Source organism: Athene noctua, chromosome 1, assembly GCF_965140245.1.
Source record: "Athene noctua chromosome 1, bAthNoc1.hap1.1, whole genome shotgun sequence".
NCBI lineage: Eukaryota > Metazoa > Chordata > Aves > Strigiformes > Strigidae > Athene > Athene noctua.
Genome location: NC_134037.1, coordinates 47,950,075 through 47,977,217, shown reverse-complemented (window position 1 = coordinate 47,977,217; position 27,143 = coordinate 47,950,075). Strand labels below are relative to the sequence as shown.

General features: G+C 34.5%; 1 protein-coding gene across 1 annotated transcript in view; it reads left to right on the top strand.

Annotated features, from left to right (window-relative positions):
• Nucleotides 1-27,143, top strand: part of ASCC3 (activating signal cointegrator 1 complex subunit 3) — a 287,285-nt gene that overhangs the window by 112,210 nt on the left and 147,932 nt on the right. Inside the window, exons 12-13 of the mRNA XM_074896093.1 lie at nt 11,158-11,334; nt 14,443-14,514. Coding sequence (XP_074752194.1) covers nt 11,158-11,334; nt 14,443-14,514 — 249 coding nt within the window. The remainder of the gene's footprint in view (nt 1-11,157; nt 11,335-14,442; nt 14,515-27,143) is intronic.

The following is a 27,143-nucleotide window of genomic DNA, read 5'->3' as shown; positions in this document are numbered from 1 at the left end:
GTTCTGTATTGTATCAACTACCAGATTCCTAGGATGCATAATTTACTACAGAGCTATTTCTTAATTTATGATTTATTTACTTAATGTACTTACTGTACAAGTAACAGCAAAATTAAACATTTTTTAAAAATAATAATCAGGTTAATGTCTTACTGTAACGAAAATTGAAAGTATTTTCTTACCAGGAATGATAAGTTTGAATCAGTAGTTTTCCTAAGATTTTTTTTTTTTTTTAATTAAGAGTAGTGTCTTAAATCTAGGTAAAATTTTCAGCACTGCTAGAAAAATACTACATAATTTTTACTTTAGTATAATTGGTCCTGGCTTTTTTCCCATGCTTTAGTGGTACTTTTTAAATACCAAGATTTGGCAAAAGGAGAAAGGGATGAATGTATAGGGTTTTTTTCTTAAATCTTGTTCAAAAGAAGGATTCAGAGTTAGGCAATAAATAAGATTAGTCTCAATGGTGAGATGTGCATTTGCAGTAAAAATAAAATGTGGAATATAGGGATGAATAAAAAGGATGGAATTAGGATAAATAAATAATGGTAAGGAGAGGATAGAGTGCCATTCGTTTTTTCTGTTATGCAGAGCAAAAGTATGTCAATACAAATAATCTGTAACAAATTAAAAATAAACACAATTGGTATTGGTATTGCTCTATTTGTAGCACGTTAAATGTACAAAGCCTTTTATCTTTCACGATGCTTTCTTCTTGGTAAGGCTACACTAACCGTATTAAGGCTGTCTGAATCACCTGATTCCAGCTCCTCTAAGAAGGGAATAAAATGGATGTCTGCTGTAATCCCGTACAGAAAGTGTAAAGTTCCTGTATAAAGAACATCTAATTCCTTAGAAGAAGCTATACTGGGAAAATAGTAAATTTTTTTTATGGATAGTAGGGCTTTGTAGAGTTTAGACTACCTCTAGGGCACTAAAGCTTAACCTGTTTGATACTATATTTTCTTTCTTAAATGGTTTTGATACCCTTGTTTTACTTAGGTGTCTTTAAAGTAAAGCATCTCAGTTTTCAGAAGTGACCATGATGGTCATTGTCTTCATGTCAGATTGCAGGACTCATTCATTTTTTACTGCGAAATTTTGTGAGACTTGTAAGGTAGGTTTCAGCTGTCCAAAATAGAGTCTAGAGCCATTTTATCTGCCCTACATTATTCAGCTTGGCATCCTGTTTCTGCTTCATGTGGACACAAATCTCCCATAGTTCCTTTCCTTTTGTGTCTGTCAAGCCTGTACAGGTAACTTAAGGAATATAAAATCTGAGGCAATTATGTCTTGGGTACTGAATCCTACCCTTAGTGTATTTATTGTAATATAGCAGTATCTTGCTTCAACACTCATTTAAAAAATACCTCTCTAGGGTACTTAAGTCTTCTAGGATTTCAAGGTTTGTTTTACCTACCAAGTTGGAGTTTAATTCATCTGTAATTGAAGCTACTCACTTGTAACCATTCCTTAAGTGAAACAGTTGGGAAGAAAAACAAAACACAAATCTTTAAAATTAACTATCTAACCACCTTTCTGAAGACCTTATTTATTCTAAGTTGATAAGAAAGGCAGTAATGGAGACTCCTATGAATCCTCACGAGAAGGTAGTTGAAGAGAGGGGAAATTTACAGTATGAAAGTACCCTAAAAGAACCCCACAATTAAACAGAAAACAAAACTAATTGTAGAAATATATAGAATTATGCAGTAACAAACAATTCCAGACAAAAATATTTTGAATTGCAAGCCTCCCAGAGAGGGAGAAAGAAACAGGAGATGTTTTGTATGACTTTTTAATCTTTTTAATATGGAAACAAATAATAAAAAGGTTAGGTTTAAAAATTACACTGAAATGTTATACTGCAGCATCTGAGCCTGCAAGCATAGCTCTATGAAGTTTGCAGTATGCATCCATAACTAATTATGAAATTACTGGAACTTTGATGACTAAAAAAGATAACATACTTTTTCCAATTTCAGAATATTTCACTGGAGTTTAGTGAAAATACTATTATAGATATTTTAAGTGTAAAAATATCACATCTAATGTTTTAATAATATTTTGCAAAGAAAAATATATTTGGTTACATTTCTTTCGTTCTGTTCCCTGCTCATAGTTCTGTTTTCTGCATTTTGATACAAATTCATAAATGTCCCTGGAGCAGGAACTAAACCCAGGATATTCAGGCCGTCCCCTGGAGAATGTCCTTCTGACTTCAGTGATTCTGTACGAAACATTAAGTTCCTCTCCAGCCCTTCTGAAAAGAGTTCTAGAACATATTTTCACTGATATCTGTAGAAACATCATACTCATTCAATATTCATGCACACAGGAGGTAAGAATAATTGTTCAGTTCATAGAAAACAGAGAAACAACAAAAAAACAACCAAAAAACTCGTTGACAACATCAATCTAAAATATCCTTCTGTCAATTACATCACTGCAGTAATTGCTGAAAACAATTACTTGATTTGTATACTCATTTAAAACATCGCAAATATTGACTGTTTTTTCCTGATTTGTAGTGGAGGGATTCAGAAAGTGATTAGACAAATAATTCAAAGAAAAATCCATTGCAGACTAACAGTCACTAGATCAGACTGCGGGCTGTAGTAATCGGGGACTGTGCTGGCAAATATTATTGACATTTTCCCAGTTTCCATACTGTCCTGTTTGGGCACTGTGGGAGACAGTTGGATTTTTGGTCTGACCTGGAACAGTCATTTCTTGTATCACTTCTGGGACAGAACTGTGATAGATGCCTGTGAATACTACTTCAGCCTTTTCAATAAATCACTAATAGCTGCTCTGATAATGGTGTGTACCTGTAGTTTCCTCTGGATCGTACTTCCCTAGCATGTATATGAGATCTATCTTACGAGACAATAGCATGACTCCTGTGCAGGTCAGGATGTATAATGTAGCACCTTTTACATTCTTCAGGGGTTTTTATCCCGTCTTATAGAAGAATCATCTCTCTTGTTTTGTTGGAGTGTGTGAGGGTTGTAATGGATTTTATTTGGGGGTGGGGTGTGGGGGGGTAGCTTTTTAAGAATTAGTGTTCAGCTAGCTACTTGGGCCTAGAACTGTGCCAGAAAAGAATGTTTTGAGATCTGTAATCATATGCTGTACAAATACATTCTCAAAACAGGAAAATCCTTATGCATTAGCAGGTCTCTCCTAATTTGTACATCAGAATACTTGAATTGCTGTTGTACTTTCACTCAGATGAACACTGAGTCACACCACTTACTGTAAGACTTTAACATGTTCATTTTAACTTATGGCATTTTTTAAAATCATTTTTTTGAACCTGGAAGGAGGACATATATTGGAATTGCTGACAGTTTTACAGCAGAATGAACAAGCGTATTTGTGTGTGTTTGCACTTTTTGAAATTTAAAGAGTGTTTTTGCAAGTGATTTAAATTGACTTTGCTAAACATTTTGGTGGGAAAATTGCTTTAAGGTCTGTTATATACTGTAGGTATAACATCAAACAACTTCTTTGAATCCAATTTATAGCTTTGATGTTTAAAGTTTAGTCTAGAGCATAATGCAGATGTAAAACTGAAATGCTTAAACTTTTTAATCAAACTTTTCACACTTCTGTAATATCTACTAAGCTTATTAGCTTGAAAGAAAAAAATTGACAACTTTTAAAGGACACTGAATTATTTTTTCATAATTATTCAGATTTTGATTACTTTTTTGCTGCTTATGGGTATTTTTTCACAAAAAGCATACTGGATATTATACTTATGTGATGCATGAGTTTTGATACCTTCCCTCAACTATGTGAATGATAAATAAAAGAATATCCACAGTAAAGGATTTCTCAGATTTTTGGGAACTGAAGGTCCCATCTTAGACACGCAAATATCGTTCTCATCACAATCTCATTCCTGAAATGTAAATTTCAATTGCTTTATGTTTTTGTATTAGATCAACAAAGTTGCTAGATAAATAATAGCTGGGACAGCACAGCAGCATAAGCAATCCAGGAGATTGCTGGAGTGTACTGTTTGGAACTTCCTTCTCCAGGGGATAGAGTCGTCAGTGAGGAGAGGTGCTCTGCTGTACTTTGTACTCACTGACAAGGGAGGGGCTCCTTGGGGATGTGAAGATCAAAGGCAGCCTTGGCTGCCGTGGCCATGAGATGGCTCATGTTTCTTTCTTGAGCTTTCTTTCCTCGTGACAGCTTTTCTAAGAAACTTTCCCTCTCAACTGCCATGTAGTTTTCCTTGCTCTGGATGCATTTTCAATATCTCTAGCTCCTTATTATCTCCTCTACCTCTTTTTTTCTGTCCCTTTCGTTCCCTCTTTTACCACCTTTCTAGACATCAGAAGCAAACAAGTTCAGAGGTTTCTCACTGAAATCCAAATGCATAATTGTTAGCAAACTAGGAATTTTATGTGCTTGGAATCCCATTCTTGATTAAGAAAATCTAAGCAATTAAAAAAAGAGGCAAAGCTGATAGCTAATGACATAAAACCAGCTGACTGGATCTTTATCTTGTGTCTAGTTATAGCCCACTGTAGCTTTTATATGTGTCTTTTGGGACTAGAATGGCATTGACATTTCATCTGGTTCTTGATTTCTCATCTTGAGTGACCGCTGTTAGTCTTTTCTTTCTGACGTTCGTTATATAGGCTAATCAAGTTTCTTAGCATCTTCTATTACAGCATAAACCAAACAAGCTTACTAAAACGTTCCGCAATAATATTTTGGTTTCCAACTATAGTGTTGTAAGGCTTTTTTCGCTGAACTTTCTTATATTTATGATTGTATTTTTAAATTATGTCAACAAAACTGAGTATAGAACTTTTGTGTTAGTTTTGGTTGTGGCATACACAGAGGTGAAGCGTTTTTTCCTCCTATTACTCAGTTCTATCCTTTTATACCTCTAAGAATTTCATGTACTTAATTTGCTAACACTTCATCTTTGGAGCTTGCATTCAGGTGCTCGTTCATTAAGTCCTCAGACAAACCTCTTTATAGTTGCTGCAGGATTCACTTGTTACTATAAGAATGTTTCCTGGGAATAGTGACTTGTTTTGCAGCTGTGGCCTGTTTTAGAATGAGCTAAATTGAACGAGATTTAGTTTGAATGGGACCATCAACCTAGATTTATCTGTATGGCTGATTCACACATCAGTTTTATAAATTCTGCCAATCACCTGCTCTTCTTGTCACCAGTTATTTTTTATTTACTACATATCATGGATAAAACTATTGAATAGTCAGACTTAGAAAGCAATTTGAGGCATCCCTTTTTAATCGCTGTTTTTCAATTATACATTCTCTTTAAAATCTGTCGGTTCACCAGCTTGTGATAAATTTAATACATGTTTTCTTGCTATTCTGTGATGTTATTTTTAAACAGTGTGTTGTGCAGCTTTCTGTGTAATGCCTTACATGAGTCTAGATCTATCTTGTTATCTTTTCTGGCAACCTTGTAGTTGTGTAAAAATGACTTTTTAAAAACAAAACACTTTTTTAAAACAAAACCTAATCTCCATTTGTTTGGAAAATGTTATGTATCAGATACTTGAATTAATCTGCAGAATTCATGCAATTCTGTGCAAAGCTTACTTTGCGTGGAACTGATGCCGGGAAGTCATTCTGCACATAATTTTGTACTATTGATATGTGAACATTTTTCCTTTTCTGTGATATATCCATGGAGTTTAAGAGGTAATAGTGATTGTCATATGGTAAAGCAGTCAAACTGATTTGTAGAAGAGTTCATATTTCTTTTTGTTTCTTAGTTTGAGAACAAAGCAGCAAGCATAGTATGAAAAGGCATTCTGTCATTCAAGAAAAATTGACAGGGCACTGTGCAGGACATAGAAATCTCTAATAGGTATATTCAAAATGTCATTTCTTAAGGCAAAGTATTGCATATTTAATATTTAGCTGAGGGAAAATAATATGGCTTCTAGTAGTGCTTTCTGCATGGTTACATTTTTTCAGTACCTCTAGATTTTTAAATATGTTCTAAATGGAGGACTGAGATCACAGTATTTTCAGGGTTCATTGGAAGCAGAGTAAAACTCATTTATAAAATTACTTAACTAGATGGTTGCCTGGTAACAAATGCATTCTGTGCAGAGTGTTTGAGGTGTAGATAACGTCCTATGTAGAATCTTCAAAACAGTATTAGTAATTGCATTTTTACTATGTACTTTTGATTTTGCAATTTTATGGTTTTTTCCATTTTTGTTCCTAAAACTAGGAAATTACCACCTATGTGGACTGATTGACAATTTCTTAATTCCTTCATTAGACAGTAAACAAGATACCAATAAACACTGGTGAAACATTCTGACAAACTTCCTTCTTAGTAATTTCGAAACACCTTTAATTATTTTTAAAAAAATATCTAATAATTCCTCCTTTCCTTTCTTTTTCTCTTTTTTTTGGATAATGGGAAAAACATGGATCTTGTGAGAGGAGGAGACTTAGAGCCATTCCGTGGGCAAGGTGATATCTGACTAATAACTAACATGAATCCCTGTATGCAGTACTTCATGATTACCACTGTTGAGCAGGGAACTCAGGAACCTAAGTTAAGAATTCATCTTCTTGTACATTTAGACTAAAAACTAAGAAACACTTGTATCTAGTCTTTATTGTACATCTGAAGAGCATACAGACTGACTCCAGAGGGTATGTTAAGTGATCCTGGATCATCTGAATATCAGATTAATTTCTAACCAGTGGACAATTCTTCAAAGATTAGAATATGTAAACTTGTCTGCTTCACTTAATTCTGTGCTTGAGTTGAACAATCAGGGATATGCTTTCCAGCTTGATTGTAATTCATTCTGTGAATGATATTTTAATACATGGAAATGGGAAGACTGCCAAGATCACAAAGTTCAGGAAGAACTTTAGAAGTCAGATAAAAGAATATCTCTATGCATACTCTGTATGCTCTCAAGTGGCGGCTGTAATGTAATGAGATGATATGCAAATCTTAAAACCTATTAGGAAGAAAATGATCCTGCTGTGATCAATTTACAATCCAGAGAGGCACTTCCCATACCTGATCCTTTATCATTTACAGTGTAAATGCAGATGATGCTTGAGTGTGGGAAATCAGTACCAGATATCTATATTCTGTTTATATTTTCTGTATACGTGAAATTTCATGGTGTGATAATCATGTTCTGCGAATGTGTATGGTGAACATGCTGTCAATTCTCCGCATGCCATCATGAATACTTCTGAATTAGATATACTAATTAGATATGTCAATTAAACATAGTTATGGCAATTTTATTTCTTCCAGTGTAACATCAAATCAATAAAATATAATAAAGCTTTCAAAGAACATGATGTGCACATACTGTGACAGTTCAGTTTTCCAAAGAAAGCCTTCTGAGTTCCAAATGGTGCTTGTATTTTTACTGAGGTAATTAAACATATCTGAAGATTAAAATGTTTGAGATTGTGTGCCAGTAGTGAAGAAACACACTTAGCTGCATAGCACCAGCCAGTGACAGGGAATGTAAACAGAAAACGTTGTCATCCAAAATGTCTTTTCAGTAATTTTTACTGCAATTTCAGGAAAAGACTATGTGTTCTTAGTGTCTTACATATGAAGGCATAGTCTCTAATTAGGACTCCTAGGACCAAATAATAAGTGATCCAGCACATGAAAAATATTAATGTCCGAATGGACTGTATTTACAAAGGGCATCTGCACACTTTCAAGAATTGCTTTTCTTTAGAAGCATCTGAGAGCAAAACACATTAATGCTTGATCTTCAATGGAAAGTCAGAAAAGTAGCTGAAAAATGCATGCAGAGAACTTAAAATGTGTTAGAATTCTAAAAGCCATTATGAAAAATAAAGTCTCTATAGTGCTTGGATAAATGAATAATAGATAAATAATTGAAACTGAATTATAATCACAGAGAAAATGCAAAAATAAATCATCTGTTATGGTTGCATATTCAGGTAATTTTGTTTTTCTAAACTTCTAAGTTTAGCACAGTTTTAGTCACTGCTGTTTGTATGTTGCTGTGTATTAATTAAAAGAATAAAACTCATTCTGTGTATGTATGTGATGATGTGCAGGCACATAGCGTTTTATTTTACAATTTGATTTTGATGAGAGCGTAAAATAATTGGGAGAATTGTCATGATACATTTTGGTTTTAGAGCAAATGTACCTCTTTTGCCTCTTCATTATTTATATATATATATATATATATATAAATTATTGATATTTTTTGTTGTTAGGTGCATATAAATGTAGACGGTAAAACAAATATTTTTTGTTTGGATGGCCTTGAAAGAAGTTAAAGAAATTGGTAGAATGATTCAGAGTCTTAGTAGTCCTTATTTAATTATGAAGACTAACAAAATGTTACTGAAGAGCAAAAGACATTATTGCCTGATTCCTTATAGCACTCTGACTTGGTTATTGTGGCTTAATATAAATAGGAAACTAATTGTCCAAATAATTTTAAATTTTAGATTTATAAATTGAAAAAAATTTGTAGGAACTATGTACATATGCACAAATATATGTACAGTATAATATAAAATATGAAAGAATAGATTTTGTTTAAAAATGTACTATGCATGTTAGTAATTTTAATTATTTGCTTGTCTTAACTCTCTGCTGCCATTTTCGTGTGGAATTGTAATTCAGGGTTTTCAGTCAGCTCCTTAACTCCAGGGCCAACTGCCAGATAAGTGAAGTTAAATGGCTTCTTTTTACAAAGGTTTTGAAAACGGCAGTTTCAGTAAACTGTAACTGTTCTTTAGGCATTGTTTATATTTTGAAAGAAAACTCTGAACAAACAGCTTACAGTTAATTGCTGTAAAAATTCATACTTCCACGGTTATTAAGCAGAGTTCTTGTTAATTGTTTAAATACTTGAAATGCTTTCCTACCTTCAGATGGAACTGAGTACATTTTCAAACTAGTGCTTTCAGGCTCTTAGGAGATTTGAAAAAAAATGGTTATTGAATTTAGCAAAATCAAATAATGTTTTCCAGATTGGAGCTCAGTTACACTTTCAGGTTGTTGTACTTATTATCAGGTGATTGTGAACAAAGTACAGAATAAATATATCAGCAAGTGGTTACTGTTCTTACATATTCAAGTTTCGGGGGAAAAAAAATAAAAATAAAAAAGATTGTATAAACATTAAGTAAATTAAACTTTGTATGGGGTGCAGGTGCCCAGGTGCTGGCAGTGGGGGGCTGCGGTGTGGCCTCTATGCGGAGAGGCCGGGGCTGCCCCATGCCTGACACAGCCGATTCCAGCCAGCTCCAGTGACCCACTGCAGGGCATGGCTGAGCCCAGCAGCCAAGATGGTGACACTTCTGGGAAACCATATATAGGAAAGGGCAAAAACACTGAGTAGCAGTTGAGAAAGAGAGGAATGAGGAAAGAAGTGTCAGAAACAACCCTGCAGACACCAAGGTCAGTGCAGAAGGAGGTGGTGCTGCAGGGGACTGAGCCAAAACCAAACCAAACCAACAAAAAAAAGAAAAAAAAAAAGCAGCATCCACTTCCCTGCCCCTCCACACCCCCACATCCCACACCCCCCCCCAAAAAAAAAAAAAAAGACAGAAACCAAAACCAGACCTCAAACACCTCAAAACTGTGTGGTTGAGGTTGACTATAGCCCTTAGGTCATCACATAATCCAGCTATAGAAAGTGATGTAAGAAATTATAATACTGCTTTGTACTCTTAAAGGTGAATGCTGCTTTTGTTCCCTACAGATGGATGACTTTTGAAAATGAAACATCTCATTTGCCCCAGCCATCTCGGAATTTGCATTTACATATAAGATCTTGTTGTACATGGCTTTCCTTTGCAGCAGTGCTTTTTGTATAAGTGCGGAAGGGTCGGTCAGCAGGTTTTCTGTGTTTGATTGACTACATCCACATATTAAGCATCTAGATTTTTTGCCATGGGACATGTCCATTACCAGGCAATGCAGTGGTTTACTTCATCTGCTTGACGTCTGTGGAGTTGTGGGGGAGTGTGTTCTTTTGGAATTTTTTTAATATTTTGGTGCACTTGTTATTTGCCAGGTGTATGTTATGGTAGGGTGTATTTTAGTTTTCTTGACAATGCCCTCCATATACTTTTTCATCATCTTTTTTGAAAACTTTTATTTTATCTGTTTTAATTAATTACATGGCACTTGCTTTCACTTTAACGCAAACACCTGAGTGATTCTCAGGTGAGAATCTGTATTCTAAGTAAAGCCTCAGGTTGTTTTGAATAGGATTTAGCCAGGTAGAATTTACCAGCCTTACTCATCATGAGACATTCACGCATTTGAGACAAGTTCAGAACTTGTATGTGGCTTCAGTTATAGCGTCTAAAAAGCCTTTTGATGAAAATTACCATGAATTTTGCTTCTAAATAATTATGCTAGTAAGAAAGTTGTGAGCCAGCCTGAATGGCTTTTAATAATTCAGAAGGAAATGGTAAAACTCCTGCGTACTTTCCTCAGTCAAGTCTTTTGGCTGGTTTCATTCTTTTTGAAAATTATCTGGAAATACATGTAATATGTATGCAGGTTTTTATATGGAACAGAGTATTTCATTGTAAAGCATAATTTCTGTCCTTTATCAAATGGGAAGGCATGTAATGCAAACATTTGGGGAATTTAAAAAAACATAGAAAAAACTGTCTGTTAGAGAGAACTAGAATAGATTACCTAAGAGAGTTGCTGAAAGGTCTAAGCAAAAGCCAAGACTGAGGAATAACATAAATTACATTCATTCTTTTCAGAAGTGTGGTGTGATTTGGACTAAGAAATGATACCGAATTATCTGTCCTAGTTTTGCCTATAAATTGGACTATCCCTTCTTAACAAAGCCAGTTTTACTGCTGTTGTTCCTCCATGTCAGTTAATGACTGTTAACCTTTTGGAGGACAAAAGTACAATAAAACTGAAGGATGAATAAGCAAGATTTGATGGAATTGCAGAGTGCTCTCGTTTCTTCAATACAGGGTAATTGCTAACTCACATCTTGTTCACCTTTTGTAGAAAGTATTAACTTCTGCTTTCACATTACTGTTTTATAAGGGCTGTTTTAAAACTCTGTGCTTGACTTCTTGGCTTATAACACTTGGATAATTTACAGGCTTTCTGTTTTTTAATAGGTTGAATCTACACAAAGTATGATTAGGATTTTGGGCCTTTCAGCTACATTACCCAATTATCTTGATGTTGCTACATTTCTGCATGTCAATCCCTGCATTGGACTGTTCTACTTTGATGGCCGTTTCCGACCTGTACCGCTGGGCCAAACCTTTATAGGAATTAAGACAACCAATAAGGTAAAGAGTCATGAATGTCAAAGAAAAAGGATTGCTGTTTGTTTTGATCATGCTTCATGTATGTATGTGTAGGGGGTACAAGTTGATTGTGCTACAAGTGTTCCATGAAGCATATTTTCTTCTGTATAAAAATATACACAATTGAAAGGCGCTTTAAGAATCATATTTCCTCAGTTTACAATACTTGTAAATAAACCTTGTTGCAGTTGGATACAATGGTATTTAGCATTGAGTTGGCTCTACTTCACTACTAAATTTTGCTTCATGAAGAAGAAATCATCACTCTCAGCTGCAGTAGCAGCGATTATTCTGCCTTTCTCATTTCAGTTTTCCATTTTGCTAGAAACAGTGGTGCTTATTGCTTGGCTGTGAGGATCCTTGAGGAATGTTACAATAAAAATACTTGTTTATGAAATATGGAGGTAGATACATAGATAAATTAACACGGCAGGCATTAATACTAGTTGGATATAAGTTATTGATGAAAATCTTAGCATGCTAAGCCATTAACTAGCATATGTGCACATTTGATAAAAACACTAATATTAAAGTAGTCCCTAAATAAGCTTCTTTACTCTTTCTGCTCTTGCTCATTTTGGAAGCATTAAGGCCACGTTCAGGTATAATACTCTTACTAAAAATCATAAGTGAAGTGCCACTTGACATGTAATTTTTCTTTAAATACAGGACACTTTTCCATTAGATTTCCTATGCATCTCACTAGATGATAATTAAAGTTTATACAGCTTAACTTTTAGAAAAACTTATTTTGCTATGATTTAATTTAATAGCAATCAAAACATTTTCAGTCAGAAGTTAATTTCATAGCTTAATCAGGAAAAGCATTTTTGTTCTTTTTTGTAAAAATGGACACTGCCTTTCTTACTAGGTTATTTAAGTAGTTTGTTCCATCTGCAGTGCGGGAAAGAAACTTATTTCACAACTGTAGGGAGCCATTTCAAGTCTATACACACAAGAATAGTTTACCATATGGTGCTTACCATGATTTGCATATTTTAACCTTCATTAATTGTTTCAAGTACTTTCACTGTTATTTGCTGTTGGTTTTCTTTAATCCTTTCCTGATACTTAATTTGAATATTTTGTTTCTTTCCACTGTACGGTAAGACAAAAAGAAATATTCCATTTCTTCATTCTCTCTTTAGAATGCATTTGTGATTTAAAAATCAAAGAAATATACAAATGATCCTATAAAATTTGAAATTACTAAAAAAACAGTAAGTTTTCTAAAAAAAACATGAGGAGATGAGGAAATATTAGGAGGTAGTAGTTATTTTGAAATGTGAGTACCTGGTAGACTGTTTTGGTAATACCACAGCCAGGTGGTTTTGGTTTTGCTTTTCAGAAAAATGTCATTGTGGATTTCATAGAGTGAAGTACATTTTGCAGTCAAGATAATACACTTTATAGCAAAAGAAAAGTATTAAGCCCCTTTCAAAAAGGATTCTATTCAAAATAATACTAATAATAAAGCTGCCAAATTATTCCCAATATCAACATTCATACAAGAGGTGGAAAGCAATGTAAGAACCCATAAAATCAAAAGCTGTTCTTGCAGAACATCAGCAAATACAATCAATGCTATGTCTATGCCCACACTGATGTGTTGCAGGGAGATAGAAGCCTGTTAGTTACTTTAGGTAGATACTTTGCCACAGCTTTCTGACTACCTTCATCCCAGAAACCTCCCCAAAAAATCAGAACTGATTAGTGATTTGCAGAATCATGTGCAAACTGTAGGCAAGATTTCAAAGGCAATGACACCGTGCTGTATTTGTCATGCATAGAAATTAGCCAGGAAAGCTCTTAAAACTCTGTATGTTGAAATTCTTAGAGCATGTGGGACCAAGACTAAAGTTTGGCTTCTTCAGTCAGATATTTTTCATTCATGCCAGTTTTTTTCTTGATGTATGTTTATATTTTCCTCTTTAGGTGTTAATGCAAAGAATACATAAAGTTACATTTGTATGTATGTGTGTGTATATATATGTCCACATGTGTATTTATGCACTGCCTGTGTATGTTTCTCCTTAATAATTTTCACTTGCTATTATTTGAAAAAATATTTAATTAAAACATTAACCTCTCATTTTCAGAATAGTTAGACTGGCTACTTGTCTCTTGCACACACGTCCATATTGTCTTATCTTTTTATTACTCTACTTGTACAGTTCCAAATATGAGTTCTCTTCTTTCCTCTAAAGCTGTGTTTTTTCAACTTTCTGCTATTCTACATAACTCCAAGTACTAAATTTCCATTTTTTAATTTTTACAAATACTTTGCCCTTGTAAAACATTTCTTTGTGTTAAAAAAATTTGGTTATAAAACATGAATGCACAAATGAAAAATGGAGTGTTTGCTCTGATTGTGAACTCAAATTTATTTATTTTTATTTGTTACAACCTTAAAACTGAGTGCATTTGAGTAGATAAATGCTATTTATATTGCGATGCATTACAGAAGTAGGAAAAAAATCTTAGAAGTAGCTTGAAGAATACCTTTTATTTCAACTGAAGTCTTTGTTTTGGAACCTTCTTGAAACATTTTATTTATCCATAATTGGAAACTCTGTACATGGTACTCCCACTGTTCCCCACGCATGACCCAACTATGAAGAAATGTCTGTTCTCTATGACAAAAAAGCTGACAATCAGTAATTGCCTAACTATGTATATCTGCAATGTAAGAACTATTTTTACGAAGTGGAAGGTCTTAATGTTAGGTAAGATGATGTATTAAATGGATATTTCATCAGTATCCTGTAGAAGTAAGATTCCTTAATATGAAACAGATAAATTAAAGAACAGACGTGGGTTATGTCTCTTTGGTCATTAAAAAAGCAAAAGTCACGTAGTACATTTTCTATCCCCTGCCCTTACTCATATTTTCTCTACTTATTTGCATGTTCTATTTGTGAATTTAAGAATACCAAAATGATGTTGTTAGGAATGGGAATCAGTATATTGTAAAATTAATTGTATAATCACATTTTGTTTTCATGGATCACTCTAAATTGCTTGATACGTAGTAGAAGATACATAAAGATAGAAATGCTTTTAATATGAAACATGATGTTTGCTTTTCAGGTGCAGCAGCTGAATCATATGGATGAAGTATGTTATGAAAATGTACTGAAGCAAATAATGGCTGGACACCAGGTATTTATTTTTTGCTTTGTTATGCATTCAGAACACATGTAAAGAAATTAGTCTTGATCATCATAACTAGGTATTAAGACAATATTGTTATTATTGTTGTTGTTATTATTTTGAGATAAGAGATATGTCACTTCAGAGGTCATCTCTAATCTTGAAAATACTTTATAGAAAAAGCATGAAAGAAAATCTAAGCAGACTAAATAATGTTAGCTTCTAGCTAAGGTGAAAATTCCTGGTGCTTTATATATCCCTTAAAGTAATTAATGTATATTTATGTAACTTCTTTTAAATGACAAGGCAAAGTAGGGCAGCGCTTTAGGGACCTTACACTTAGGTAGATTTAATGATTTAAAAAAGAAAAAATACAGCACTTAATTATCATTCTTAGCTTTTCCCATATCTTACGAATTCTAGTGTCTCCTGTTAGAGATGAGGCAGAGTGTTCAAGACATGGTAGCGCAAGGGCTCAGCATCTGTCATATGAAATATCCTGGGGTTTGTGTTTTGTTTTCTTTTTAAAGGAAGTAATCCTTCATTTTGCTTTACAATAGAGGTTTTTGCAGTGAATTTTCAAGTCTTATATTCCCCTCTGCTAAGATTGTGGGCTTAATTCATGTGCCTGAGTAGTTTATCATTCTGTTATTATTGTGATCCTGCATCACCCCCACACAATGTCTCATTTTTGTTAGAACTTTGCACATACAGCAGTGTGAGCAGCAGTAGCTGTAGCAGGTGCGGCACCTGTTAGAAGCAGGAACAAGTGCTAGTGCACTATGATCCTTCAAGAAGCTTTTCACTAAAGAATCTGTCTATAAAAGAGGGAAATAATTTCTCACACAACCACACTAAGAATTGCATGTTTTCCCCCTTTCACATAAAATTCAAATTATGGTGTTTTTTGAAAGATGAACAGTTGGTTTATGACTTGGGTGGAAAAATACTTCAGCAACAGCTTCTTAGTCCTCCTGCTCCCCCTGCTTTAACACTTTTCTTCCACTTATCTTTTCTTGTTGATATCACTGTTGTTACATTCAGAAAACTTTCATGAAGATTACATATGGAACTGCTGATATTTTCCTGAGTGAAGACTGTTAACAAAATTTGTTGGCAGTACCAAGGGAACTGTAGTTTATTTTCTCTTCATTGTCAATTATGTACATACCTTACCAAATTCCTAACACTAAGGTACATTTAATTACTTATCTTTCATTTCTTGTTAAGATTATGTATTTTCACTTGCTGTAGATAAACCTACAAGTATCAGATTCTTTAAATCCGTATGTCTAAATACGTAACTTACTGGATTCCTGGCAGGAAGTTGCATGCTGTTCTGGCATATTAATTGCACCAGTCTTCCTCTCTCTTTCCTTCACAGTGAGGACAAAACTGTCTACAAAAATGTATAATATTACTTGAAAAAATTCAAGTATAGTAAATTGATTAATTCTAGTAGGAGATGTTTTTGTAGCTTTCCTTGAGAATAGCTTTAGTTGCTCTACTAGCAGCTGAATGCATGAGTGTTTTGTTTTAAGGCATGAACTACAGCTGAAAGGGGTCAAGTGTAGTCTACTTATTGTTACAGTTTCAGCAGCAGAGACTACTGCTGATCTCTGTTTCTGACAACTGTATTTCAAACCAACAACCAGATAAGGAGTATATTTTCAGACAAAGCAGAAGTGTTGTTTCCCTTGCTATATAGATGTTGATTTGATTTCAGAACACTTTGGTTAATTTGATTCAATTGATTGTAAATGTTAAGCATTGTCTTTGCTTGAAAATGTTTGTTCTGCTGTGTTTTAGAACTCTCTTACATGTCTAAATACCAACCAGTTACACTGGACTTTTCTTTGGAGTATTTAAAACATCATCTTGATAATTATGAATCAAAAATTCATATCCTGAAATCAATGATATATAAACACTGGTATACAGTCTTTGACTGTATATTTGCATATAATACAGTTAATTATAGTATGTAGTATTGTACCACATATTAAAAATTAGGGGTTTTTTTCTTTTAATGAGTATTTTATGACAAATGATCTGTCTCATCATTAAACCAACCAGAGATGTTAAAAAAAGTGCAAAAAACAAAAGTTCACATAGATACACCAACACTGAAATGCCTGCACCGTAGTGGAAGATTAATATTATGACTGAATATGATTATGACTGAAGATGATATGAATTACACTAGGAAGGTTTTCTTTAGTGTCTTTTCACAATTTTGAGAATAGCCTTTGATCTTCTAAAGTTGTCACCTTCTTCTGATTTTCTTAGTTTTTAGAAATCCATCACCTTGTGTCCATGTTCACCATTGTCTGTTACTGTCATGCTCTGTTACCTTTCTGAGCTCGTGTTATCCTTGAAACTTGTGTTTATTTACATTCCATGTGTGCAAAGTTTGCTTGCTTTTTAACAAAGCTGTGGTTACTTCTAAATATACTTAGAAAGATGTATTCACATCTTCCCTTGCAATACTTTAGAAAAAGTTTCCACAGCAGTTTGTATCTGTATGGAATTCAGGACATGGTTGGAATTTTATAACTATTCAGGCAGTAATATGTGACAGATACAGATTTCATTAGCCATGCTCCAGGGAGCCAAAAACATACCTGTGTTCTTTTATACTGAAATGCAAGAAAGAAATACCAGAATCAGAGAAAAATACTTTCCTTCTTCTGAAGTTCCATGAGTTAATGTACACCTTCCTGTGGCCATCAAACTTTCACAGTGTTGTCTCTTTTAAAATTCTTTACCAAAGTTTTTGGAATGCCTTAATAAATTAAATTCAACATTGTTTGTTTATATACTGTTTTGTTAACTCATTTTCAAAGAATTCTACCATTCCTTAACCAAATAATTGACTCTTATGGAAGTCATGCTGATGTGTCCCTGAATATTATAGGTTACATTGTGATGCTGGACTGAAGTTCTATGTTATGCGTTATGATAGATGTACATGTGTTTTCATTTTTTTAAGAATAAGGCTGGTAGGAGGTAGTTGCATTCTACAGGCATGTTTTTTGACAGATGGAGAGAAGCTTTTTATGTTGATTTTTCAACAGTCATCCTCTGCAAGACTTCAAGCTCTTCCTGGCTACTGGGAAATTAAGAGTTGGTGATTCAGCCTTTAATTTTGATCCATCTGCTCAAACTAATGAGATACCTCATTTGTAGGTTTCACTTTGAGTTACCAAATGCAACTGAAAGTGTAACGTTTGTCATATAGCACAGTTGTCCTCTTGTTTAACTTGAGGACAGATATAATGATAGATAGCTCACCCTACTGAGTTTTCTAGGGTTTTTATTATAGAAACTTTTTATCATGACTGAAGAAGTAAGATCAGAAAATGTCCCAAAGGTTCCAGGTGCTTTTTAAGTCAGTGTGCTCTTTTTGTAGAATTACTAACAATGTAGATCTTCATTAGGAGGTTTCTCTGTCAGATCCTACCTCTTAAGACTGCTTTAGGTGAGAACCTGTAGTGCTCTTAAATTTGCTTTTCTGGGACTGTCCTTCTGTGCTCGATATTTGGTGAATATTTGTTTTCATGTTATACTTTGAATTTACTATGTTCTGATACCTGGAAAGATGTTATATCCTCTTGGACTCATGTACTTTTGGAGTTTTATTTGTACCAATTTTTTCTTAAACAAAGAAAAAAAAAAACAAACCCGCAACTGAAATTACATGCTGTTCATCAGAAAACATGACTTCATGCTCAGTTACAGGTAAAGGTTTTTTGCCAGCATTTATCTTCTGGGATACTGTTCCTTTGCAGACCAAGTAGAGGCTCAGTCACCAAAAATTACCATTGCCCCCAATTGATTACAGCTGTCTCTTGTCAGGCAGTCACCAGTACATGGGCCACATGCATAAACAGCATTAATTCAGCTACAGAGCTGAAAAAGCTCCTTCACATTTTACAGCTCTGTGAGAAAGGCATCTGATGATGATGAGTTCTTGGGAGCAAGTAGCACCTTTCTGAAGCAGCCTGTAAAGAACCTCATGAGATCAGCAAAGATAGTGACTGAAGACCATACTTACCAATGTTGTTTTTATAATAAATTGAAGCATTGCATTACGAGCCAGTTTAGGACAATGCATATCACACTGTCTTTATCTTCACAATATATTTTAAGGGGAAGACACCATTGTCATGTTATGCTTTGAGAAATAACATAGTAATTTGCAGACTTCTGAGAAGTAACATACTATTTTTAAGTTGTTTTTTTCCCTCTGAAACATACCATATGTAAATTTTAACTTTGCTAAATTCCTTTATCTAAAAAATACAGAGCTGTTGCTCTTTGTCAAGTTTCAGTAGCTTAATTTAGTACTCTATGGAATTAACTCTTTTTGACTCTGACCATCACTACTGTTGTATAGATTCACATCCATTATATCTCCTGCTGTTGGCTGACCTTTTGCTGTTTTATCCCATTACCTTGGTTACACAGAGATGATCGTATGATTCTCTCATTGTCCCCATCACCTCTTAAATACTTTTGCTGTTATGAATTTGTCAAAACTTACTGTTTGCTATCTTTTCTTTACTTTTTCTTTTTTTGTGCTCTGAACATTCTCTCTGGATTAAAAAAAAAAAAGTAGAAACCTGAAATTGCATAAGATTTCTTGGGATCTTGTTGTTAATTTCTTGAATTGTGAATTATAAAGGGAGTTGCTGAAGTCCCTTGAAAGCTTTCAGAGGAAGGACTTCCTCAAACTGCGCTCATAAGACTCACGGTTTTGCCACGTTCCCCAGACTACTCATCTCTTCTGTTTCTGCAACCTTTCCTCTTTTTTTTTTTTTTCTCATACATGACTCTCTTTGATGTTACTTAAATCTTCAAGAGTCCTGTGTTCTCTATGCCCTTTGTGTTGTTTCAACAGTTCTCCCGTATTTACTCTCTGCACCTTACTTTCCAGTATGTGTTTTTTCTGACCTTCAGTACTCTGTTACTCTACTTGTCTTCAGCCACAGATATCTAAGTTTCAGTCCTGGTTCATTACACAATACACTTTGCTCATTTGCCATTTTGGCTGTTTACTACAGTTGTCAACTTGGAATGCTTTTGGCATTCTCCTGTCTTCTGAAACCTCTTTTCCTCTTAAAAACAGTGTACATCTGTTTTCCTACTGCTTTTGAGAGATTTCTGTGTAACTCTGAGATGACAGATTGTGTTTTAACTTTTCTTTTACTAGTTCTGGTACTTGGTGAAACTCCTTGAAAGTTCATTTTCTCACTGAGCTTGGTACTTTCAGTTCACAGCAAAAACTGACTGTTTAGTGGAAGTTCCGACATCTTTCTGTGGTTCTCATTGCCCTTGCTGTCAGTGCCCATGTTGAGACTCAAGGTATCAGTACATAAATACTGAGGAGACATCAGTACTTTACAGGAAGTGGTTTCAATATGCAAGGAAGAACTTTTCTGGTGGTCAAAGATGCCAGGCTGTCTGTTGCAAAGAACCTGGGTTTTGGAAACAGTGTATAGCTATTGAAAACCTCACCACAACATCCAAAATAAATGCAGTAGTAGTATTCCTACATATTTAGCAACAAATCCAGTTAACTTGAGTGGACAGGCTTTAGGAACTGTAAACCAGTGGAGATATGACAACCTTTTTAGAATTAACATGCTAATAATCTTACTACTGGGACTAAAAATGTAGAGAACTAACTTAAAACAATGAACAGCCTTACACAAACCATCTGTTCTTGATGATGTGCTATGAGTAGTGATTTCACACTGCCCATTTTGTGCTTTTTTCAGTTCAATTCTCTTAACAGCCTCTTGAAGAAGAGTGATTTTTTTTCAAGTCCCTAGTTAGTTTCTGATCTTTCACTCTCCTGATTTGAACTAGTTTCTTAGGTTTATCTGCCTGCTTCTGTCTCACCAGATTTTGCTTTTGTGGTATTATCTCAACCGCATGTGATATACCTGTGACAAGCTTTACCTTTTATCTTTCTTTTTTTTTTTTTTTTTTTTTATGTACAGAATACAACCATGTATACTTGTTAAATTTTTAAATAGTGCATGCATTGGATGGTTTAGTATGCAGTTTGCTGGAGATCAAGATTGCTTTATTAATTAGAATTTATGTAGTTAATTAAAATATTCTATACCACTGTTCTGGATTTAGTTCATTAGAATTAATATTGAGATCCTATATATTTTTTTTAAATCTTGGAATAATTTCTAAGTATCACCTTGCACAGTTTTTAATACTTCACTCCTTCGGATCAGGATTTTTGATGTCACAGATCAGAAGCAGATTACACTTGAATTTATAGAGTCAAAGCTGGTTCTGTACTATATATTGCACATAAAGCATTCACTTTGTAATTGCTCTCTGTTTACAATAATTGACTTGAACTTTGCAGTACTAAGAAGTGTCATCTTGTTTTTCTTAAAATGCTATCTTAAACCAAAAAACAAACAGAGTAGTTATTTTAAATCTATTATATTACTTTGTCAGAAGTTATTTTGACAGGTATTAATTTCATCTGTAAAAATGATGGATTAAATTTCTTTATTATCAGTCTTTCAGCTGTTATTTGGTTGCAGAAGACATGTGAAGATAAAAGTTTAATAAGCTTAGTTACTGCAACTGATGACAGTGCTTTTGTAGCTGTGTCATAAGATAAGATTTAATAAACCAGTATTTTCTTCAGAGGTCTCTCTGGAACTTAGTACCTTGAGAATTAAGCTTGTCCTAGTATTTTTTCCTGGGTAAAATAGTGTTTATAGCATACTCTGGACAAATAACTCTGGAAAGTTACTGGATTTGTTAAAAAGTATTCTTTATCTAGATTGCTTTTTTTGCTAAACTTCCACCTTACAGCCTAAAGAGTATATTTCAGTCTGAGTTTTTGTAACTACCTATACAGATTGCTTCTACTTCATCACCTTGTGTAGCTTATTTACATATATACGTGTATATATTGCTTCTATATTTATATATGCACACATGTATGTAGGTACGCAATAATAGACAAATACAGAAGGTAAAGTGTTCGGGCAGGATAACTGAATTATGGCTGATCATGCTAGATGTTATTTCTGTGTCAGTTGATTCAGTGAAGATTTGCATTCTTTGAATAGTTTTCTGTAGAATTTCTTTTGCCGTTTTTGCACAGTTAGGGCCCATTTGTATGTATGGTTTCTTTAACAAAATCACAAACTAATTCAGTCATGGTGCACTATTTTTATGTTCTGTATTTTAATTTATTTCTGCACTCCATTTCCAAAACAGCTGCCTTTTTAAGGATCTAATAGTTAATATAAACTTATGTCTGAATAAATGAAACTTTGTATCTTACTTTAATTAAAAATACTATATTGGTGTGCTGTGTAGAAGATACACTTCAAAAATGTTATATACCAGATGTTTCATGTTATTGTCAAATGTATGTAGTTTTCCACTATATTTTCTGGTCAAATCTGTTTGGCTTTAAACATTTAATACCTTGTCAGATGCCTATATGAGCAGCTGAGGAAACTGCTGGAAATGGATGCCATAACAAGTTACATATATAATAACTCATTATTCTTCAGTTAGGTAGCCTTCTATATGTTCGCGTGCTATATTTCTGTGCCTTATGCTAATTATTGCATATATGTTTGTATTTACATAGTAGTTTGTCTCTATCTGTGTACTCAGGTGTTCATGATTAATTTATGTAGACCAGAAGCACCAATTTAATATCCTTCTGTTCATTAGATCACAAGGTGTTCAGTTTATGTCCGTAGTCTTTCACAGCTACACAATAATGTTGGTGTTGGTAATACAACTGTTTAAGGTAGCAAGTGCTACTGTTTAGAATTACTCTTCTGATATTATGAATGTACATTGAATCATTAAAACAAAAAATCAAATTTAATTCCAATTGAGTAACTTCTCATAGCCTAAAATTGTATTTAAATGAAATAATAAATAGTTACATCTTGAGTCAGTTGGTCTTTTGTGGATGACCTAAGTGTTAAGTTACACATGTATGCCTTAGGAATGTGTAAAGGCAGCTTGTCCAGTCTTGCAGCCTAATGTCCTGAGTTTTACTACCTCTATGTTAAAAGCTGTTTTTCAAACATGGACAGCAGACCATTAATGGTCTAGAAGATTGTGGGAAGTTTAAGTCTGGATTCTTGTCAGCTTCATATTGTTCTTCAGTAAGAATTTAATGGCAAGGATAAATGATAGTCCAGAAGACATGTTGAGGATTGTCAGTGGTCCAAAGCTTTTGAAAATTCTGGCTCTGTAGCCCAGAAAAAAATGGATCTGTGTGCTTACTTTAACCTAATAGATAGTATGAACTAATAAACTCCTTAGTATTGTCAAAACTTCTGTAAATTATTCAAAATGTGACAAGATAACTGCTGTCCACCAAAACCTTATGCCTATCACAGACTTTTTGAGATGTTACCAGGGAACCCGGAAGTAATATTATTAGTGGGTTTTAATTTGAAATATACAGTAATAGAGGATGCTATAGAAAATAAGTTATTTTGAAGAATACATGAGGATGGGAAATAAATATTCTTTAATAAGACTCTAAGATGCATCAGGATTCCTTTTGACTTTATATTTCTATTCACTTTCCAGAGTTTGAGTTTTCTCACATATGTAATTCTGTGGTGTTGATAGTTTTCTTTGTGGTGACTGAAGAGATGAGTGCAGCATATGTTACATTTGTATACTGTCATGTATTAATCCTGAGGTATTTCTAATATTCTTATTTCTGAGACAATATCTTGAGAAGCGCTAGGTGTATAAGGTATGGCTTTACAAGGGACATTCTGATTGTGCTAGCACAGTTTACTATTGTTTGCAAACTATTGCATCATTTAAATTCTTCATAACTTTATTAAGTTTCTTATTTTAAAAGTTTCTTATACTTGAGGGCTGTTCTTCACTTTGATGTAGAAGACCTGTTGATCAGGAGCAAAGAAAGCTTCTGGATAAAGGTCTGTGTTTTTAAATCAGTACTGGTAAGAAATAAGCTAGAAAACCTGACTGTTCTGTTCTTCAGTTGTTCAGTAGGTTTATTTATGTTGCTAGATCTTATAAAACCAAGAGATATAGAGGGTGACAGCAATTTTCTTAATCTTTTTACTTAAGTAGAAGGAATGGGAATAGATACGAAGATTTCAGATTCCTCTAGTATCCTCTATGTTCCTTTCCTTCGGTAAAGCTGAATAGAATGTGCTTATCACTCCTGGCTCCTGGGTTATTTTTTCGTATTATGCATGGTATACATGTAAGTATAAACAGTTTTGGAAACATAAGAAGAAATACAGTAGACATGACAACGCTTATTCTGGAGTGATACTTGACAAATATATAATTTATGATAACGCAGAAACATTTTATTGTACAAACTCAAAATAGTTAATGTCAGAACAGGACAAAGGGAAATGCTTGAAACAAATTACTGCATGAACTTGTTTTTCTAAAAAAAAAGGCAGTGAAAAGCTGCTTATAATTTTGAATAATAACTGTCGTTCAAGTCCATTGGCATCTGCAAAAATGCAATTGTTAACTGCCTAATGACACATATTTGCATAGTAATAGACTAGCTATTCTTGCTTAATTTTCTATGCAAGAATAGATATTGCTATTTTTATTTCTAGCCTGTCAATTAAAATTCAGAATAATTTCTACTACCTGTAAGAGTCAGTAAAGTATTGTTTGTTTGTCTTATTGGATAATTTGCCCTCTACTTTAATTTTCACTCTATTCATTTTTCCTTTGCATTTTGTCATGTGTTTGGCTAATGCTACAAATTGAAGATATCATAGATCCCATTATACTGTTTTGAAACAGGTTTCCTCTAGTCTCCAGAATCCATATTTAAGCACTGATTCCATAACTGAGCAATTATTTTAAAGGCCATCTAATATAATTCAAAATATAATAAAACAAGATCATAAACACAAGTGCTTGCAATTTTTAAAGTAATTAAAAATTTAGAACTTCCTAATGTAAATTAAATCAGAGAAGCCAATCAGCATACATTAGTGGAAAATGTGTATAACTGCTGTATAGGTATAAGAGTCATGAGTTTCATATGGCAAGTACTTTTTACTCAGAAGCATCCTCCCATTAGTGCTGCTGTATACACACTGACTGTATCTCAGTGTAAAGGTTTGATATAATCAGAGTATCCTATTTTAATGTCAAACTTAAGGATTCAGAACTGTTTTATCCCTATATGTTTCCTTTTTATTTAGTAGCGGAAGACACAGTGTCATGTTTTACATGAGCATAACTGAGTGCCTCTCTGAAACGCCTGTGCTCTACTACATGCAGCATAGGGAAGGAGAAATTAGGGGACTGCGTACAGTTGCTGAGCTAAGATCGTGTTGAGATCAGAGATGCGATGCCATAACTCACATGACTGAGTGCTGCAGTGGGTGGAAACAGGTAAGGTCAGGCCAGGACAGCAAGAAACTTGCTTGTATGTGAGAGCACAGCAGGGGTACCTGGAGCTCTGCCTAGGGATGGATGATGAGTCAACTGAGAGTTTAGGAAGAGGATTAGCCAGCAGACAGACATGACCAACATTGTTGTGGGAGTTTGCTACAGACCTACTGATCAGGAATAAAGTAGATGAGGCTTTCTTCAGACAGCTGGAACAAGGTTCTGTTCAGTGTCCGTGATCTTCCTGGAGGACTTTACCACCCCGGTATCTGCTGCAGGGACAATACAGCAGGGCAAAAGCAGTCCAGGAGGTTTCTGGAGTGCATTGGTGACAACTTCCTAGCACAGGTGATTGAGGAGCTGGTGAGGGTTGATGCTGTGCTTGACCTTGAACTTACAAAAAGGGAAGGACAGGTTGGGGATGTGAATGCTGGGAGAACTTGGCTGCAGTGACCATGAGATTGTGGAGTTCAGGATTCTGGTGGAGGGAACAAGGCAAAGAGCTAGACTGCAGCCCTGGACTTCAGGAGAGCACTTTGGCTTCTTCAGGGATCTTCTTGAAAGAATCCTATGGCAGGTGGTCTAGATGAGCTGGTTGATTTTCAGGGATCACATCTGATAAACTCAAGAATGTTCCATCCTCAGGTACAGGAAATGAAGCAAATGTGACCTAAGGCCAGTGTGGATGAGAAAGGAACTCATGACAAAACTCAAACATGGAAAGGAAGCATACAGGAAGGTAAAGCAGGGACAGGAGACCCAGGAGGAATGTAAAGACACTGTCCAAGCATGCAGTGGGATTAAGAAAGCCAAACCCCATCTGGAGGTGAATATGGCAAGGGGTGTAAAGAGCAACAAGAAGGGCTTCCACAAGTACAGCAGCATCAAGAAGACTAGGGAAAATGATGGCTTTTTGCTGAATGGGGCAGGAAACCTGGTGACAAAGGATATGGAGAAGATTGAGCTACTCAGTGTCCTCTTGGCCTTGGTCTTTACTGGTAAGATTTGACTACAGGAATCCCAGGTTCTCTGAGACAAATGGGAAGGATCAGAGCAAAGACTTATCTTTACGCTTACCCTTACATAAATCTATGCAACCTGATTGGAGACACCCACACTGAAGGAGCTGGCTGATGTCATTGCAGAACCACTTGTGATAATCCTTGAGAGAGAACATGGTGACCAGGGGAGGTTTCGGAGAAATGAAAGATGGCACGTGTCATCCCTGTCTTCAAAAAGGACAAGAAATTCGTTTCTGTAACCTGACTATCACAACCTCCATTGAGGTTACAATGTTAAAATTAAGGGAAAAAAGTCAAGGTGAGGAAGAAAATGTATCAACTGCTAATTAAAGAAAAATTTCTTGGACTTTTTGACTAAAAGTCACTAGATATAATCCTAAAAAGTCAATTTAATAACTAAAAGTATTAAGGCCATCTTTTGTGGTGGAATCTGCCTTTCATGGGGGATTCTGTGCACCTTCTAAATCATCTCCTGCCTCTTGGAAATCAGTGAGACAGTTTTCAGAATGCCTGTGAATTATACAGAAACAGGAAAACGATATGCTAAAATATAGAGAGAGGTATTGTTGGAACTATTTGGGACTATTCCAAATGTATTTTCCACCAAAGACAAGGAAGTTATATGCTTACGACACCTTCAAAAAATTTTTTTAAAAGCTAATAGTTCCACAATTTCTGTGTTTAAAAGTCTGGTTAAGTGGGAAGATCTTTTGCTGGAGATGATATAACAAAGATAGAGGAAAGATTAGGAAAAATGAAGAAATTAAACCAAGATCAACTAAGTTTATACTGACAATTAGAAGAGAGTTATAACAATAATGATTGTAACAAGTCAGAGAAGATGGAGCAGGAGGTGCATCAAGAAGCAAACTGTAAGAGAAAGTAAAATGAATAAGAAAGATGGTGGTATTTCAGAATGTGTGTGATAGTAGAGCCTTTTTTTATGGATAGATTTAGAACACAAAAGACTAAATGAAGGAAGGGAAGATAGGAAGAAAATTAAGAAAGTACTTCCAATATAATGGCCTTACCATAGATTTTTACACAGAATTTCATGAGCAATAATAAAAATGAGATGGGACTATACAATATAATATTCATTAGGGTGGGCACATCTTAAGTAAAAAAATACATTTCCACATTAAAAGAAAAAGAAAAATTGAAATTATAAGATAGATGTTTTTA